Source organism: Strigops habroptila, chromosome W (genome assembly GCF_004027225.2).
Source record: "Strigops habroptila isolate Jane chromosome W, bStrHab1.2.pri, whole genome shotgun sequence".
In the NCBI taxonomy this organism is placed as follows: domain Eukaryota; kingdom Metazoa; phylum Chordata; class Aves; order Psittaciformes; family Psittacidae; genus Strigops; species Strigops habroptila.
This window is the reverse complement of record NC_044301.2, coordinates 29,974,597-29,993,538: the sequence shown is the minus strand read 5'-3', so window position 1 is coordinate 29,993,538 and position 18,942 is coordinate 29,974,597. Positions and strand designations below refer to the sequence as shown.

The 18,942-nt window shown below is 45.4% G+C and overlaps 1 protein-coding gene across 1 annotated transcript in view; it reads left to right on the top strand.

Annotated features, from left to right (window-relative positions):
- Positions 1–18,942, top strand: part of LOC115619001 (CBP80/20-dependent translation initiation factor-like) — a 135,787-nt gene that overhangs the window by 22,207 nt on the left and 94,638 nt on the right. The window contains exons 3-6 of the mRNA XM_030511018.1: positions 9,093–9,166; positions 10,073–10,177; positions 15,703–15,778; positions 16,326–16,340. Of these exons, the coding sequence (XP_030366878.1) occupies positions 9,093–9,166; positions 10,073–10,177; positions 15,703–15,778; positions 16,326–16,340 (270 nt within the window). The remainder of the gene's footprint in view (positions 1–9,092; positions 9,167–10,072; positions 10,178–15,702; positions 15,779–16,325; positions 16,341–18,942) is intronic.

Sequence of the window (18,942 nt, the reverse complement as noted above, 5' to 3'; positions counted from 1 at the left end):
ATAAATATTAATAGGGCATCGTAATGTCACCGAAAGTCAGGAGAATAAAACTCCTTAACACCAATGTAGCATTAAGAAGCAGGCACTTCTTTATTGCAGCACTGGGTGCCAGGTGGAATTTCCACAAATCAAGCACACCCAATGCCAATTTCATCCTTACATTTATACACAAAAGTTACAAGATAGTACACTCTCAGTTACAATGATTGGTTAGTGATTTACATACAATTATAATATCTGCAGTGTCATACTCTTCTGCTACTACGCTTGTGCGGGGGAAGGGTCTTCACTTGGGCAAGGGTCTTCTTGATCTGTGGGTGTGCTTTTTAGTATTATAATGAAGGCAGTTTACTTTAGGTCACCTTAAAAGTAAGTTTTGTTGCCAAGTTGGCCGGCTAGATTTCTACCTTGCCAGGTTGTCACATAACTCATCCTATATACAATAGACCCTAGGTGCTTTGGTTATGCTCTAGAGAGTAAGGACTAAGGCTAGCATGTCACAGAGAACAGGGACTTCAAGCAACACAGTGTCTAATTTCTAAGGTAACACAGTATCCCGTGCTAACATAGAGGCTAACTTCTTAAATCAAGATGTTCTTATAGATAAGTGCTTCATAATCAAACACAAAATATAGAAAGATTCAGTAAAACTTAAGATAATCTGCAACAGTAAAGATAAGGAACATGAACAGGGAAAAGACCCCAGGCCATGAGTTGTAGCCAAGAGACAAGCTGACTTAGTGAAAGGGTACCTGTGATTTTTATCTAACTGATTCGTGCTGTATCTGTTGGCTTGTCTTGGTGAGTTTGAATGTTGATGCATGGTGGTACCAATCTCCCTATTTCTCACAAGGGTTTTATTGTGGCCAGCCATGTTTCTGGAATTTGTGTAACCTCAGGTTGTCTGCAGGCAACCATGACCAAAAGTTGGGTCAACTGAATATAATTGGTGATGTTTATTTTCAGTGTGTCTTTTAAAGTGAAGGCTGCATATGCTGACTTGGTCCCATTGTAGCATTTGGCACAGAAATTTTTTGCATGTGGATGAACAAGATGTTCAGTGTGTAGGATCAGTGTAAACTGATATTTAATCCTTCAAACATCTAGGTAGTGAAGGCTCATTTCTCCCAACCACTTTATCAGGTCAAATGGGATATTTCTCACTTTTCAGGATGCCTGCAAGACTGGCTCTTCCCGAAGGCTTCCCAAAGTGGCCACCTGTCTGTGTCTCACAAGTGGCATTGATCAAGTGCTTTTTTCTCTCCATGCCAATTTAACAACTCCCTTAACTTTGTGCCACTTGGTATTTCTCAGCCATTGGGAGATTCAGGTTATAGTATGATGAGGAAGGAAGAAGGTGCTTTGTACTGTTCTTGTAACCTGGTGGGAATAACCACAACCTCTCAAATTTCATCTATGTACAACTTGAAAACCAGTTGACCTCCTCTTTTGAAGTCAGTGCTGATTTTAGGCTATAGTAACCACATTATATTTGAGCTTGCTTGAGACTTGCTAGGTTTGAGGATGGAGAACGTGCAGCTGGAGTAATGCAGAAACCAGTACTGATGCATTTTGCTTCCAGTGTTGGGTAAATACTTACATTTAATGTGTGCTAAGGTCCATGCTAGATCACTGGTTAGCACCACCTTAGGTAGCTTAGGGTCTGCTGTGCAGTTGTCTTTCTGCCCCATCCAACCCAGGTGGCAGTGGTGAAGCTGGGACCTGGTCTGTGCCCCCAAATTAGTGACCCGGACTTGGCTGCTGTGTGCAAAGAGGAGTTCATGCCTTGCTTTGCTGGCGAGTCCTTTTGGCTCTTGAAGGCCAAGGCGGCTCTGCCCTCGTCTTAGCCTGTGGCAGTGTCTGCAGCAACATTCTCATGAGGATGTCCGAGACATGAGAAGCCCTCTCTGTCCAAATTGAAGCTCATTGTCCAAGTGCCCTTAAGCAGTTTTAGAGGATGTGGGGTTGCTGAATATGCATAATTGATCCTCATGAAGATAGAGAGGGTAAGTATTGTTTTTCCCTATGCATAGACTAGAGCACTAGAGCCATTCTTCATTGAAGCCTACCACAATGTCATCCCTTTGCAAGGTGTAAATAGAACATGTTAAACAATCCATGTTAAAGCCCCAAAATCAGGGTCTTAGGCATGGGCATGGTTTTGTAGGTGCTTGCATGCGTGCTCTGGGAGCTGGATCTCTCCTGGCTCACCGGGTTGGTGGCTTTTGTGGGTGCGGGACAGCATTGCCCTTGACTAAAGTGAGCTGTTTGTTGTTTCCAGGAAGAGTGGGATCACAGCAGCGGTGGAAGCATAGGATCCCAGCTGGTGTCAGGCTCCAGGCATGGGTCTGGATCCAGGTCTGGCAGCCGCAGGAGAAGCAACCAGTTCAGGCAGTCAACCAAGGTATACCTGGTAGCGACATGCTAAAGTAGTGTTTTTTGCTTGCTGTTTATCAGAGACATCATCCTAATGATGTATTTTGTGTGTGTCTACACATAGGGTATAAGTGCATGTCAATTATGAAGGACACCTCAGAGACCTACTTAACTCACAGACTGCTGCTGAGAGCTGTAGCTGTCCTTCAGCCTCAAGAAGTCTGTTGATGTGTTCTGAGTACCTTAATATTGGGAAAAAAAGTCCCTATTCAGCTGGTTTAGTGCAAAGGAAACTAATTTTTTTTCTTTATTTGAAGTCTTGTAGTATTTTAATTTTGGGAAATTAAGAGACGTCTGTAATTATTCTTTGACAAGTCTTCATTAGAAGTTGATATATGAGTGTACACCACATAGATGATGTTAAATGGTGACCTTGAGTCCAGCTGCTTTCTGTGGGAGCCATCAGCAGGGCTAGATGGGGACTTACCTTCCTGCCCTGCAAAAGACTATAAGAATTTGCTTTTGATTTGGTCCATTCCTTGAACTCAGACCAGGGACCTCTTCTGCGTGTTTTAGTCAGCCTCTGTCCTCCTCTCTCCCCTTGGAGTTGCTCTGCTTCTGCACTGGTTGTGCCAGAAGTGGAAGTTGGACTCTGGGAGATTTGGGGCCAATGGTCAAAGTCCTGGTCCATTCATCCGTCTCACCCATCCTGGAGAGCTTGAAAAAATAGTCTGTTCTCCTGAGCCGTGCTGTGGTGGGAGAGGACCCACAGAATGGTGTTGTTGCTGGAAAGGGATGGTCCTTTTGGGTGGGAATGAAACTCAACATATCCTTCTTTCTTTCAACAGGGATAGTACTGTCTTCCTCAAAATGTCTATATTTTTTTTCTTATGAAAACTTGCAGTTTTCAACAAGGAAACCTTTAACTGGAGTCTTTTCAGACAGTTTGGTATCTATCTGTCTTTTTTGCTTTCTACCAAAGTGCAGCCAGGGGTTGTAGGCAGCTGAGGAGGAAAGGTGGGGGAATCTCCTCAAACATAGAACTGAAAAATGCTGAAGTAACAACGCATGACACAGGATAATCCCTGAATTTATACCATGGACTCAACCGACCACTTGACATTGCTCTACATTAATGCCAAGCACAGCAATGAGCTAACGCTGTTGCAATTGTGCAACAAAGAGCATGATTTTGTATTTGTAGTGTTTTGCTGGAGGATGGTAATGAGGAGTGGTGAGAGGAGCTGGTGGGATGCAGAGCTGGGCTTTGAAAAGCTGCTGCATGCATGCAAATGCATACTTGGGAATTTGCTGAAGCTGTATGCATGGGTAAACAGTCAGAGTTCATGCGGCCAGTAGTGTGGTCTGTCTCTCTGTTTGTGTGGGCAGCTGGAGGGGTTGGGTGGTGGTGGGTGGAGATGATGTGTGCTCACAGGGGCTGGAAGACAGAGATTATGGACATGCATTTAAACCATACGGCGTGTAGGATCTGCTTTACCGGATCTCTGATCTCTCTGAGTATTGACATTGTTCTTGTCAGTGTGTCTCTCAACCATCATTCCTAGTGGCTTAATTAATTTTCAGCAGTACTAAACCATTCGTGGTGAAAACGATTATCTGAAGCTGAGGGTTGGGTCATTGGGAGCTTCACGTTAAAACTGCTTATGGCTATAATTGCAGTCCTGGGGGAACTGACAGCAAATCACTTCTTAAATGCATGCAATGATTTTTATTATTTTTGGTCCCTGGACTTGAGAATTGGCTTTTTTAAAGTCTTATTAAGTCTTGGTACCATGCTGTGAGCATTTTAGTAAACGCCCTGCAACACAGGTTCACTTGGACAGAAAGCATGCTCCCAGCCTTGTGAGTCGAGACAGAAACTGGTTATAAAGACGGGTCATCAAAGACTGAAAGGATGTCTCAAAATGACTGTAGTGACTCACAACTTAATGACAGGGTGTGTTATTGTTTGGCCCTGGTGCCATTCTTATGAAGTCTGGCTAATGCTTGGAGTGTCTCCAAGGGGTCATGGGGACATCATATAGGAGGACCAGATTTGGGTGGGAGCATCTAACTGCTGCCTAGATGCTTGCACCTGTCTGACCTACTGCACCACCTGAACCATTGCTGCAATTATTTCCCCAGGATTAGTGCTGGGGCTGACCTGCCTGGGCTTACTGGTAGAGCACCAATGAGCTGATGCGCCAAGGAGGTGCAGGGGAGATGGGTGGGACAGTTTGTGCTGCCTCTGCTTACTCTATGGATTAGGAGGTGTCAGTGCCAAGGTTCTCCACCTGCATCCAGGTTTCAAGCTGAGCATCGGAGGGTAATTGCTCGATGCTTTGTTTCAGGGCTCAGGAAGGGGCTCTTCAGAAGTCCTGTACCGAGCTGAATTTGGGCAATAATTTCAGGATGCAACCTGTTGCATTAGGAACCCACCTTATCTTAAATGTTTGCTATTTAATATCATTATTGTTAATTTGTCTCAGTCTCATTGCAGCTGGTTACATGTTCCCAGTCTTTTTCCCTGAACCCAAATACTTTACTCTTTCTTAGGAAATCCTATTGTAGCTGGCTCATTGACAGGTATTAAAATATACCATGTCCATAGGAAATGGAAAGAGAAATTGAAGACCTGAACATGTGTATTTTAATTATACTGCATGAGGATGCTTCTAAGGATTTAGAAAACTAATTTCTCTCCTAGGTGGGAGAAAATTTTGCTTACATTTGCCTCAAATAAAAAGCTCATCTTCCATAATTGATCATGAGAATTTTATATATTTCTGGTAGTTTGTTTCTGTGCAGAGACATGTTGACCTACAGATCCCCAGAGGTTAAAATCATAAACTCTAGACCCCTTGGAGGAGACAAAAAAGGGGAGCAATGTGGCTGTGTTTGGAGTATCTGGTGTCTAAGTTGGTGGTTGTACTGGGAATGGCCACAAAGTGTGACCATCTGTAGTGTGCACTGAGGATGCGCATCCTGCTCATTGGGAAAAGATTGCTCACTTTATGGGCAGATGGAGGTCTGGGGTTTCATTAGCAAATGTTTTTATGAGTTTTTAGTGTCTCAGTTATTATTAATAATATTTGAAAATGGCAGAAAATATAAGATGGAGAATATATGGAAGCCACCTTCTCCAGCACGTTTCACCAGAGTGGGACCATTTGGGCTGAAATATTTAAATAATCTCAATATGTGCAAGATTATGAATAATCTGAATATGTGTAAGAAATGCTGGGGGGAAATTGGTAATATAGGATTCCCTATTTGTAATGTATTTACCCATCCATCCCATATGAGTCTGAGACAAGTCTGATTTCTTGAATGGTCTTGAATGGCAAAATCCAACCTGCTTTACTTCTTTGCCTGAAAAGGGTGGAGAGGGTATCCCGCTTTCTGTAGGGAGGACGTGTGGGCAGATGACTGTAAAGGGGCTATGAAGGATGAGTGCGAGATCTTTACTTTAGATGCAGGAAGACCAAGTGGATGAGGCCCTCTACGGACAGATATGCTCAGCCTCACATTCACAAGCCCTGGTCCTCATGGGGGACTTCAACCACCCTGATATCTGTTGGGGGAACAACACAACAGAGCACAAGCAATCCAGGAGGTTCCTGGAATGTGTTGATGATAACTTCCTTCTCCAAGCGATAGAGGAACCGAAGAGGAGAGGGGCTATGCTGGACATTGTTCTCAAAAACTGGGAGGGGCTGGTAGGGAGTGCAAAGGTTGATGGCAGCCTTGGCTGCAGTGACCGTGAAATGGTGGAGTTTCAGATTCTTAGGGAGGTGAAGAGGGTGCACAGCAAGCCTGCTACCCTGAACTTCAGGAGAGCAGACTTTGGTCTCCTGAGGGATCTGCTTGGTGGAGTACCATGGGCTAAAGCCCTGGAGGGAAAAGGAGCCCAAGAAAGATGGATAATATTCAAGGATCACCTCCTCCAAGCTCAGGAGTGATTCATCCAGACAAAGAGGAAGTTGAGCAGGAAAGCCAGGAGGCCTGTGTGGATGAACAAGGAGCTCCTGGACAAACTCCAGCATAGAAAGGAGGCCTACAGAGGGTGAAAGCAAGGACAGGTAGTCTGGGAGGAATACAGAGAATTGTCCAAGCAGCCAGGGATCGGGTTAGGAAAGCTGAAGCCTTGACAGAATTAAATCTGGCCAGGGACATTAAGGGCAACAAGAAAAGCTTCTATAGGTACATTGGGGATAAAAAGAAAAAAAGGGAAAATGTGGTCCCTCTCCGGAAGGAAACAGGAGACCTGGTTACCCAGGACATGGAGAAGGCCGAGGTACTCAATGACTTTTTTGCCTTGGTCTTCACCAGCAAGAGCTCCAGCCACACCACCTAAGTCACAGAAGGCAAAGGCAGGGACTGGGAGAATGAAGAACCGCCTGCCGCAGGAGAAGATCCGATTCAAGATCATCTAAGGAACCTGAAGGTGCATAGTCCATGGGACCTGATGAGATGCATCCACGGGTCCTGAGGGAACTGGCGGATGATGTTGCCAAGCCATTATCCATCATATTTGAGAAGTCGTGGCAGTCCAGTGAAGTTCCTGCTGACTGGAAAAGGGGAGATATAACCCCCATTTCTAAAAAGGGAGAAAAGGAAGACCCAGGGAACTACAGTCTGGTCAGTCTCACCTCTGTGCCTGGCAAGATCATGGAGCAGACCCTCCTGGAAACTATGCTAAGGCGAATGGATAATAAGGGGGTGACTGGTGACAGCCAACATGGCTTCGCTAAGGGCAAATCATGCCTGACAAATCTGATGGCCTTCTACAATGGGGCCACCGCATTGGTGGATATGGGAAGACCAACTGAGGTCATCTACCTGGACTTGTGCAAGGCATTTGACACTGTCCTGCATGACACTCATGAATTTTAACAAGGCCAAGTGCAAGGTTCTGCACCTGGGTTGGGGCAATCCCAAGCACAAATGCAGTCTGGGTGGAGACTGGATTGAGAGCAGCCCGCAGGAGAAGGATTTGGGCGTGTTGGTTGATGAGAAGCTCAACATGAGCCAGCAGCGTGTGCTCACATCCCAGAAAGCCAACCGTATGCTGGGCTGCATCAAAAGGAGTGTGGCCAGCAGGTTGAGGGAGGTGATTCTCCCCCTCTACTCCACTCTTGTGAAACCCCACCTGGAGTACCGTGTCCAGCTCTGGGGGCCCCAACACAAGAGGGACATGGACCTGTTGGAGTGAGTCCAGAGGAGGGCCACGAAGATGATCAGAGGGCTGGAGCACCTCTCCTATTGAGACAGGCTGAGAGAGCTGGGCTTGTTCAGCCTGGAGAAGAGAAGGCTCCGGGGAGACCTTATAGCAGCCTTATAGTACCCTACAAGAAAGCTGGAGAGGGACTTTTTACAAGGGCATGTAGTGACAGGACAAGGGGGAATGGCTTTAAAGTGAAAGAGGGTAGATTTAGATTAGATATTAGGAAGAAATTATTTACTGTGAGGGTGGCGAGACATTGGAACAGGTTTTCCAGAGAAGTTGTGTCTGCCCCATTGTCGTGGTTTAAGCCCAGCTGGTAACTCAGAACCACACAGCCGCTCGCTCACTCCCCCTCCTTCTTCCCCCCCAGCTCCCAGAGGGATGGGGACGAGAATCGAAAGAATGTAATCACAACAAACACTAGCTTAGCAGTGTATGGAGAGAGAATGTGGAAAGTTGTTGCATCCTCTCCAACTCCTGTAATAAGGAATTCTAATCCCTTTCTACAAGATGTAAGTGTAGAATCTTATGATCACTATTAGAGGGTCTAGTGAAGGTGTCCCTGCCCATGGCAGGGGGGGTTGGAACTAGATGCGCTTTATGGTCCCTTCTAACCCAAACCATTCTATGATTCTATGATTCTTTCTTCAGGTTGTCGGTTTTGCCAAAAGCAACTTCATGGGAAAATTTCAGGTGCTTTTCAGTTTGATGGAGGATTCTCATAATTCCCACCTGATTATACTGTGATGCTTTTGCTTCTCAGGGGAAGGAATCATCACCTCAGTGTTGGTGGGATGTGTACCAGAATAACTGTGAACTCATTTGCTGGTGCGCATGACAGAGGTGACACAGTGTAGGGTTTTGACATCCCCAGCCTGTTGTTAGAGCAAGGAGAAGGCATGCCACCATGACTCCTTGAAGAAGCAGGATGGCTTTCCCCATCCTTATTGGTGACAGCAGGCTCTGGGAGCTGCTGGTGAAGAGTATCTCCTTCCTTGGAGATATTCACAAGCCATCTGGATGTGGTCTTGGGCACCTTGTTGTAGGTGGCCCTGCTTGAGCAGGAGAGTTGGACCAGATGAGCTTCAGAGGTGCCTTCCCACCTCAATTGGTCTGTGACTCTGAAGATGAGTGTCTTCATGGCTGGGATGTCAACCTGCCCACTGGCCTGTGGTGGGTCTTGGAGGTTGTGGATGGTGGGGTTGGAGGACAGGGCTGGAGTCAGAGCTGAGCCTATGTCTTGTCTGCTCCATGTTGTCCTCAGCTTTGTGTCCCCAAGGCTGAAACTGTGTCACTCCTTGCCTTCATGGTGCACTTTTGCAGCAGGTGACAAGACTCTGCATTGCAGTGAGCATGGATTCACATGGGAGCAGAGGAGCCCACGTGCAGAGCTGGGACACCTCTGCAGCTGGTGGTGGGAGAGGCTGTGCCGTGGTCCAGATAGTGCCGTGTGCCTTCTGGCGAGTAACCACCTTTCCCTCCCTCCTAGAATGGCAACAACGAGAGCTCACTCGACATGCTGGGCACGGGCATCTGGGCTGCCAACACCTTTGACTCCTTCAGGTAAGCTGGTTTTAAAATACTTTGAGAGATGGTCTATGCCCTCTCTTAGCCTTTGCCTGTGTGTCCATTCTGCCAGTAGCCAGGTGCCAGTGAGTACTCTGCTGGTACTCACATCACTGCTCTTCCTCCTCCCCATCTCATTTAACCCATGGCACTAAGCACAATCAATCTACTTAAAGCATCCTATGTGTTTAGGAGAGACTGCTGGATGGGTTTGTGGTTCAAACATCCAAAACTGGTACTGATACAATTACTTGTAATCATCTGAGAGCTCTGCAGGCAAGACTTGAAGCAGCTCTGAGCTATGACTCCAGGATTTTACTCTTCCATTAATTGGAGGTGCAGTCATGTGTTGGCTTCGCAGCTGCTGGGAAGAGCTCTTCAGCTGCTGCTTCAACACAGGGAAAGCAGTGAAATATGCTTTCTGTCCAGTTTTATGCATATCTCTGTGCCTGGAGCACTGCAAGAGGCTGCAGGGGTTGAGTTCTCACCTGGGACTTGCTCCAGGCCATTGGAGCAGACAGGTTGTGCAGGACCAGAGAGAACACCTCCATTGCATGGACCAGACCACTATCCGTTGCGATACCCCCTTCATATAGATAGCAAGTATAGCTTGCAATGTGTGTGCTGCATCATGCTGAATCATGCATCAAAACTAGGGGTTTACTGCAAGCAGCAGGAGCTCAGCATCTCAAAAAAATCCCCACAAGAAATTAAAAGAAACATGATGCAGCAGTGTGAAGGTTGGAGGCTCACATCCGTGTGTACCGGGGAAGGGAGTGGTGCTTCCAGAAGTACCAGCTTTCCTTGTCTGCAGACTCCAATGTGCCCTCTGCTCTTCAGCTGGGTGGTGTTTAATTAGTAGTGGACTTTCTTTCTTTGTTTTCACCTGTTTTTCTCTCCTAGTGGTGTGACATGGGACTTGCAACCTGAAAAACTAGATTTCACCCAATTTCACAGGAAGCTGCGAAACACCTCCAAACACCCATTGCCTCACATAGACAGAAAAGGGTGAGTGCCATGTATGCGATACCATGCTCTCCAGCAAGGTCTCTAACTTCTCCTTTGCTGTACGAACACTAGCTTGGTGGCATGGCTCATGTGGAGGACATGGGGAAGAGGCACTGGACCACATATGGGGTTTGAGGATGCTACAATCAGTCTGTCTGGCTCTTCTATCATCCAGTTCTGGGATGGAGCAGAGATGGTCACTGTATTTTGCACTGCTTGGTAGAATTCAGTCTTTAAACCATACTGGATCCAAGTCTTCTAGATCCAAGTCTCAGATTTAATCATCTGTGAATATTGGAGGAAAGATCCTGGCTTAGTGCTGATCCCTGTTACAGTTCCCACAAGTGACAGGGCTTCTGCTGTTCTCCCCAGCAAGACTTCAGGGAAGGAGGGAGCATCAATATGATCCATGTAGATTCAAGTGTTCATCCCCCATCTGCTAGCCATAAAACTGTGAAAACATTAAACAGCTCCTTTTGGTGGTGACAGCCTCCAGTGGCTTCCACAATATTGCTGCATTCCTCCTTGGTTGTTGGTTGGTCAAGCCAAATAAATGCATGCTAGCACCAAGTGGATCACCAGTGTTGCTTAGATGGACATCACCGTTTCTCTGCAGATTCTCTGCAGATTGAGAAACAGTCATAGTCTGGGGTTTCCTCTCTTTATCATTCAGGGCATAGAGGAAGAAAAAAAATCAGAATGGGTCTAAAAGATGGAGTTGAGAAGATTGCAGGTGACGTCTCATTGCCACGTTGTATGTAGGGGTGGAAATCCTCTCTCAGAGAAGTTCTGTTGATAAGCTGGTTTTGCCAAAGTACAGGCCAATGCCATGAGCATGGGTTGCACGTCTTGTTTAGAAACACCAGGCTAGCAATCCCACCACAGCCCAGGTTCAGCATCTGTATTTACTGCAATTATATAAACAGCAATTTTCAGAATATTTGGAACAATGTAACACTAAATTGCTAAGTCACTAAGTGCCTTAGTCATGTTTACTCACATTTCTACAGATCATTTTGAAGAATGAGATGAAGTGCCCTCTGTAAAATATGCTCCATAGTTGATGGCACTTGTCAGATGATCCTACCAGTGACACCTGCTATGTACAGGGAGGATGCAGCAGGGTCTGCTTTATTTCTGCCTCTGATTCCTGGTGTACTGTGAATGCCCAGGGTGCAAATAGGTAGAGAAGGCAGTATGGAGGTGAGATATTTAATCACTCCTAAATACTACAGCTGTAAAAATGGAGTAAGAATTAGTGTATACACAGAAAAGTTAAACAGATGCTGTCAGCACAAGCAGTACATCTCCCAAGATGCAAATCATAGTAACCTGCACTAGAATAGAGGAAGCACAGGCAAAATTTGTTTTATTTTTTTAACTTATAATTTTTTCTCTGTTGTGCGTTCATCAGCTCTTCATGCCAAATCTGTGCTGAGTGTGATTCAGCTTGCTGAACCTACAAGAATCTCTACCTGCTAGCTCAGCATTTTCCCTCTTGCTCGAGTGGGGGGTTTTAACATGCTAACTTTGCAATGAAAAAATTAATAGAAAAAAAAAGGAAAGATGCTATTCAGTATGTGTTTTCTATGCTGTAAGTACCGAAAGGACCATTTTATTCCTTAGTCTGATCACTTGTCCAAGGTTGGCCATGTAGTTGCATCCAGTTCATAGAATCGTAGAATAGCTTGGGTTGGAAGGGACCTTCAAAGGTCATGTAGTCCAACCCCTCTACAATGAGCAGGGATACCTTCAACTAGATCAGGTTGCCCAGAACCACATCCAGCCTGGCCTTGAATGGCTCCAGGGATGGTGCATCCACCATCTCTCTGGGCAACCTGTGCCAGTATTTTACCACCCTCATCGTAAAAAAATTCTTCCTCACGTCCAGCCTGAATCTTTCCTCTTTTAGTTTAAAACCATAACCCCTCGTCATATTGCAACAGGCCCTGAAGTTGATTGACCTCAAGTGTCTTTTGCTTGGCTGAAGCGTTTTCCTCCAGGAAGACATCTGATTGTATTGGAAGATACTGGTATACTGGATAATCAAAGTGGAGTGGTTAAGGAAAACCAGGGAACTGTATGTCATTTCTGACCTGAATTTGTCCGCCTTTAAATTCCAGCATTAGCTCTTGCTGTGCTTTTAATCTTCCAGTTCAAACAACCTTTTGTAGCTGATATTTTCTCTTCATTCCAGGTATCTCGCAAGCTCATGCATCACTTCAGTTTTTCCAGTACTCTTAAGAAATTTCTCTACCACCTCTTTAAATGTGACTGCCAGAGCTGCCTATGGTCCTGAAGTTCAGGCTCAGCCATGCTGCTTCTAGAGGAAAGCTGCTTCATCCCCCTGATCCCTGCCTCCTTATCCCCTGCCTCCTCATCCCCTGCCTCCTCATCCCCTGCCTCATACATATAAAAATATATAAATAAATATATCTAGTTTTTTATCTTTTTTTAAATATATATGCACACTGTATTTTTGCCTTTGTAAATCAAAATCGCTATTTCATTGTCATGGCTTAAACCCAGCTGGTAACTAAGTACCACACAGCCACTTGCTCACCCGCCCCTTCCCCCCTCCCTGGGTGGGATGGGGAGGAGAATCAAAAGAATATAAAACCCATGGGTTGAGATAAGAACAGTTTAATAACTAAAATAAAATTAAATATAGTGATAATAGAAAGAATACTAACAATAAAAATAATGATAATAATAGGAAATGACAAAGAAAGAAACGAAAGCTCAGAAAACACAAGTGATGCACAATACAATTGCTCATCACCCAGCCTGACCCAAGCAGCAATTGGTCCCTTCCGGGTAACTCCCCCCAGTTTCTATACTGGGCATGATGTGCTGTGGTATGGAATACCCCTTTGGCTAGTTTGGGTCAGGTGTCCTGTCTCTGCTTCCTCCCGGCTTCCCATGCCCCTCCTCCCTGGCAGAGCATGAGACTGAAAAGTCCTTGGTCAGGGTAAGCGCTACTTACTTCTAGGTACCCCTACCTGGGTCTGCAGCTATCAAAGTTTCTGTCTGATATATATTATTTAGTAATATCTTGTCACTAATTGACAAAAAATGCATTAACATTCTTGTGTAACAAAAATAATCACTTCAACTATTTGTAAGTGCAGAAGGACTATATTTACTGACCTTATTTTAGAATCATAGAAACATGAAATGGTTATGGTTGGAAAGGATCTTATCTAGTTCCAATGCCACTGCCATGGGCAGGGACGCATCACATTAGACCATGTCACCAAAGACCCTGTCCAACCTGGCCTTGAACAGTGCTAGGGATGCAGCATTCACAACTTCCTTGGGCAGCCTGTTCCAGTGTCTCACCATTCTCAGAGTAAAGAATTTCTTCCTTATATCCAACCTAAATCTCCCCTGTTTAAGTTTGAACCCATTACCCCTTGTCCTATCACTACAGTCCCTAAGGAAGAGTCCCTCTCCAGCATCCTTGCATGACCCCTTCAGATACTGCAAGGCTGCTATGAGGTCTCCACGCAGCCTTCTCTTCTCCAGGCTGAACGGCCCCAACTTTCTCAGCCTGTCTTCGTATGGGAGGTGCTCTAGCCCCTTTATCATCCTCATGGCCCTCCTCTGGACTTGCTCCAACAGTTCCATGTCCCTAACTATTCTATGATTCTATGATTCTACTACCACCAATAATAATAATGATTGATAAGGGAAATAACGAGTGGAAAGAATACAATTGCTCACCACCCACTGACCGATACTCAGCCTGACCGAGCAGCGATCTGGGTCTTCCGGGTAACTCCCCCCGGTTTACATACTGGGCGTAACATGCTGTGGTATGGAATACCCCTTTGGCTAGTTTGGGTCAGGTGTCCTGTCTCTGCTTCCTCCCGGCTTCCCATGCCCCTCCTCACTGGCAGAGCATGAGAGGCTGAAAAGTCCTTGATTGGAGTAATTGCTACTTAGAAACAACTAAAACATCGGTGTGTTATCAGCATTGTTCTCAGCCTAATGTTGAAAACACAGCACTGCACCAGCTACTAAGAAGGAGAAAAATAACTCTTACAGCTGAACCCAGGGCACACTTCTTTTAATGCAGCCTGGGACATGGCTTTCTGGGCTGCAAGTGCACACTGCCAGCTCATGTTCAGTTTCTCATCGACCAACACTCCCAAGTCCTTCTCCGCAGGGCTGCTCTCAATCATTTCCCCTACCAATCTGTAGCTGTGCCTGGGATTGCCCTGACCCAGGTGCAGAACCTTGTACTTGGCCTTGTTGAACTTCATGAGGTTTGCATTGGCCCACCTTTCAAGTGCGTCAAGGTCCCTCTAGATGGCATCCCTTCCCGCCATTGTGAGGCTTGGTGACATTGGCATACTTGCTGAGGGTGCGCTCAATCCCACCATCCATGTCACTGACAAAGACGTTGAACAGGACCGTTCCCAACACCGATCCCTGAGGAACACCACTCGTCACCACTCTCCATGTGGACATTGAGCCATTGACCATAATTCTTTGCATGCGGCAATCCAGGCATTTCTTTATCCACTGAGTGGGCCATCCATCAATTCCATGTTTCTTCAATTCAGAGACAAGGATGTCATGCGGGACAGTGTCAAATGCACAAGTCCAGGTAGATGATGTCAACTGCTTTGTCCCTATCCATCAGTTCTGTAGCCCCATCATAGAAGGCTACCAAATTCGTTGGACAGGATTTGCCATTAGTGAAGGCATGTTGGCTGTCACCAACCACCTCCTCGTTTTTCATGTGCCTTAGCATGCTTTCCAGGAGAATCTGCTCCAAGATTTTGCCAGGCACAGAGGTGAGACTGACTGGTCTGTAGTTCCCTGGGTCTTCCATTTTCCCCTTCTTGAAAATGGGGGTTATATTTCCCTTTTTCCAGTCATCAGGAACTTCACCTGACTGCCAGACTTTTCAAATATAATGGATAGTATCTGTATCTTCTTCTGTATCATTACAAACTCTGCATCCAGCTAGTAATTATATTTGGATTGTTTTTTTCCCTTTCTTGATACAAGAAGTTCCTTCAGCTGCCAGCTAAATTTTTTGTCTGTCAGTGCTTGGCTTCTCACCCAAATTTTTTTTGTTTCAAATTGTATATTTGTATTTATATAGATTGCTGTTTGCTGTCTGAGATGTATGCTTGTGCTTGTTCGCTGACACCTTTCTCAGCAGAGGAACTGGAGCTCCTATGGAGACAAACAAATATGCAGTGCTTCAAAGGAAACAGTTTTCATTACATTTTTGTGTCCTCATTTATTTTAATTTTTTTTTCCACATTGGCTGTGCTTTTGTTTTTGCTTGGTCTAGGAATTGAATCACCCGGCACTACTGCTCAGGACTGCCTTTGGTTTTCTCACTGCTGCTATTACCAAAGCATTTGAATGCTGTGGTGGATAGTATACCTGGAGAGGACTGAAAAAAGCATTTAATTTCATATTAACATATGTGCCATAATAGAAAACTAACTTTGGCTCCAGCAAGGTTTCACATGGTTTTATTAGTTTTCTTCTTCCCACAGTCTTGGAAAAGGGAAATATGAGGATGATGACAGCATCAACTTGAATGACATAGAGAAAGTCCTTCCAGTGTGGCAGGTAAGTGATGAGGACATCTTCTGCCCGTGGTACAGTGGAGACCAACAGCTCCTTTTCTTAGGAAACCCTCCCCAAAAGTGGGAAGGCTGCTGGTCTGGATACGCTGAGCTACGGTCCTTTGGGGTTTGTGATGGACAATTATGCCTGTGGTGTCAGCAAGCCTTGCTTTGAACCTTAGTGCTGGGCAAGGGCAGTTGCTATGTAGTCTTTGTTGGGAGGTGAAACACTGAGGACAGTATATATATATATACACACATACATATATATGTACATGTACATAGGGCTTATATATTTTAGGAAAGGAGATTCCAAAAAGCATCAATCCCCCTCACAGCTCCAAAATAAATTGCTGCCAGGAAGCCAGCAGTGACGGTGTGCTGACCCAGATGTTTTCCCTATGGGGTGTGCATATGCAGTGGTCATGCACCCATATGTTTTCTCTAGCCTGTTCCTTCTCCGGATCTCTCTAAAGAGCCTAGTTTCGGTAGTTCTGGTTAAATGACCTTTGATGCTTGGGTGTTGGGGAATGGCAAGATGAGACCCTCAGTTTAAAAGTCCAATTGTCAATTTGTCAGCATCATATAATTTTTCAGTTTCCAGAGCCTTAGTCCTTAAAGGAGCTGAGTGTCCTGGGCTGGGCAAGTTTCTGAGGATGCTTAGCATTGTTTTGCTGAAGTGTCCTCTTTGCCTCCAGAGGGGACGACAGAGACATCTCATGTGCTGTGGTAGCATTACCCTTTTCAGTGCTGAGCAAAGAGCTTGCCAGGCTTCTTGTTCATGCATCATGTGAGGAAAAGCTTTGCTCATTCTACAAACCACGTGATGATCTGCCTTACTGTTTCTTTTGGGTGAGCTAGCTGGCACTAAATATTCAAACCAGCGGAAGGAGTGGAGAAGTGCTGCTGACTTTGGCAGGGAGGAGCACCGCCTGCAGCTGCTTTCTGCTCAGTCTCTTCTATGCTTGGTACGTCTGGACTTTAGGTCATAGGGAGAAAACATTGGGTTCAGCTGATACAGATCCCAGTAATTCTGCAAAATAAGGTTATTTTCCCTGGGGAATAATTGGAAATAAGGAATCAAACCGTCTTTGGTGCGAGGAGCTGTCTTTCGTCTCTAGGGTTTAACTTCTTTTCTAATCAACAGCTATTAAATAAGCTGGGTCCTCCTGGTCTGGTTGTCATCTATCCTACCCTAACATCAGGTTGAGTCCATTGACTCCAGTGAATTAATTCCAATATATAACTTAACATCTAGCTTAATTGTTAGTGTGGCACCTCTAAGCTGGAAGTGGGGATGCTGGATTTGGTGTTTTGTTGTGCCTCTGGGCAGACTTGTGCAATGCTGCAGTATTTTGGAGATGCGCTTACCTAGGCACATACAGTCATATGTGTGTTGTGGGAATTAGGTGCTGGATAGTTCCGGTTGAGGATTTATCTTGTTCAGTGTTGACAAGTGAAATACTTGCAGACAGCTGGTTTAATCCTGACATATCATTGTTAACTGTATTTGAATGCAATCGTGCAATGCCGACAGTGATTTTTGCTGGTCTTTATCCCTTGCTTTAAATGGTTCTGTGGAGCACAGTGCGTGAGGGCATAAATGTTTGTGTGAGCCTATGGAAGAAAAATCCTTTACCTTCCATGGGTCTTTCCCATGCTGCAGTTATATTGTGTCATATCCTGAAGAAAAGGCTTTTCGGGTTGGAGATACATAAAATCTTGTTTGTTCTGTCTGTGTATAAGAGTTCACAGGTTGCTTACAGCAGCTGTGCATGGCCGGAGGGGACAGGCTGAGCATCCTCCATCAGGACTGGGCCAGTTTGAGCATTCTCTGGCATGGCTCAGATGCAAATGTTTTGCTGCTGAACGTGCTTCAGCAGCAGTAGCAGGGTGAAGAGCACTGTCGTGGTTTAAGCCCAGCCGATAACTCAGAACCACAAGCACCAAGTTTGAGAGAGGTAGCGAGTCTTACTTGCAGTCTGCTTTGGAAATTTGGGTTCCTTTGGTAGTAAAGTATGATAGACATAGGATGTGAATCTAGAACTAATTTCCAGTATACATCCAGGTCTGTATGCGTATACAGGACATAGAGTGACACCGCTAATGAGTTAAGCAGAATATTCTGGATATCTGGATGTTAATATATATACATGAGTTTTGCTGCTGGAATCTATCAATAGTATTTTAACAAAAGATTGCAAGGAAAGCCATTAAAAGGTGAAAAAATAAAAGACAAGACAACCTCCCCCCAAACCCTCTTTCTTCATAGCTGTCTGAGGGAAAAATGCTTGTTGCCAGCCTTCTGTTTTGAAATTTTAGAATATGTGCATCCCACTCCTGGGAGATGCTCTTGTCTGTCTCAGCAGCATGGTACGCTCTGCCATCTCGTGGACACACACAGGCAGGCGAATCTGGCTCCGCTTTGGCACTAGGCACAATACTTTCACAACTGGTGTTTGAAGATTCCTCCAGCCCCATCTTTTCAAAAGATTTTCAAAGCTTGTTTTTACTGGTAAATAGGCTTTGTTTTGAAAACTTCATGGCTTTGAGCTTCATGAGTGCTTCAGAGCCTAAGGTGACCCACCTGGTTGATGAGGGAAAGGCTGTGGACATTGTCTATTTGGACTTTAGTAAAGCATTTGACACTCTCTCCCACAGCATTCTTCTGCTCATGGCCTGGATAGGTGTATTCTTCACTGGGTTGGAAACTGGTTGGATGGCAGAGCCCAAAAAGTGGTGGTAAATGGTGTCACATCTAGTTGGTGACCGGTCACTAGTGGTGTCCCTCAGGGCTCAGTATTAGGCCCAGTGTTGTTTAATATCTTCATTAATGATCTGGAAGAGGGGATTGAGTGCACCCTCAGTAAATTTGCGGATGACACCAAGCTGGCTGGGAGTGTTGATGTGTTGGAGGGTAGGAAGGCTCTGTAGACGGATCTGGACAGGCTGGATCGATGAGCTGTGGCCAATGGTATGAGGTTCAACAAGGCAAAGTGCCAGCTCCTGCACTTGGGCCACGACAACGCTACAGGCTTGGGGAAGAGTGTCTGGAAAGCTTCTTGGTGGAAAAGGACCTGGGGGTGTTGATTGATGGCTGGCTGAACATGAGCCAGCAGTGTGCCCTGGCAGCCAAGAAGGCCAACAGCATCCTGGCCTGTATCAGAA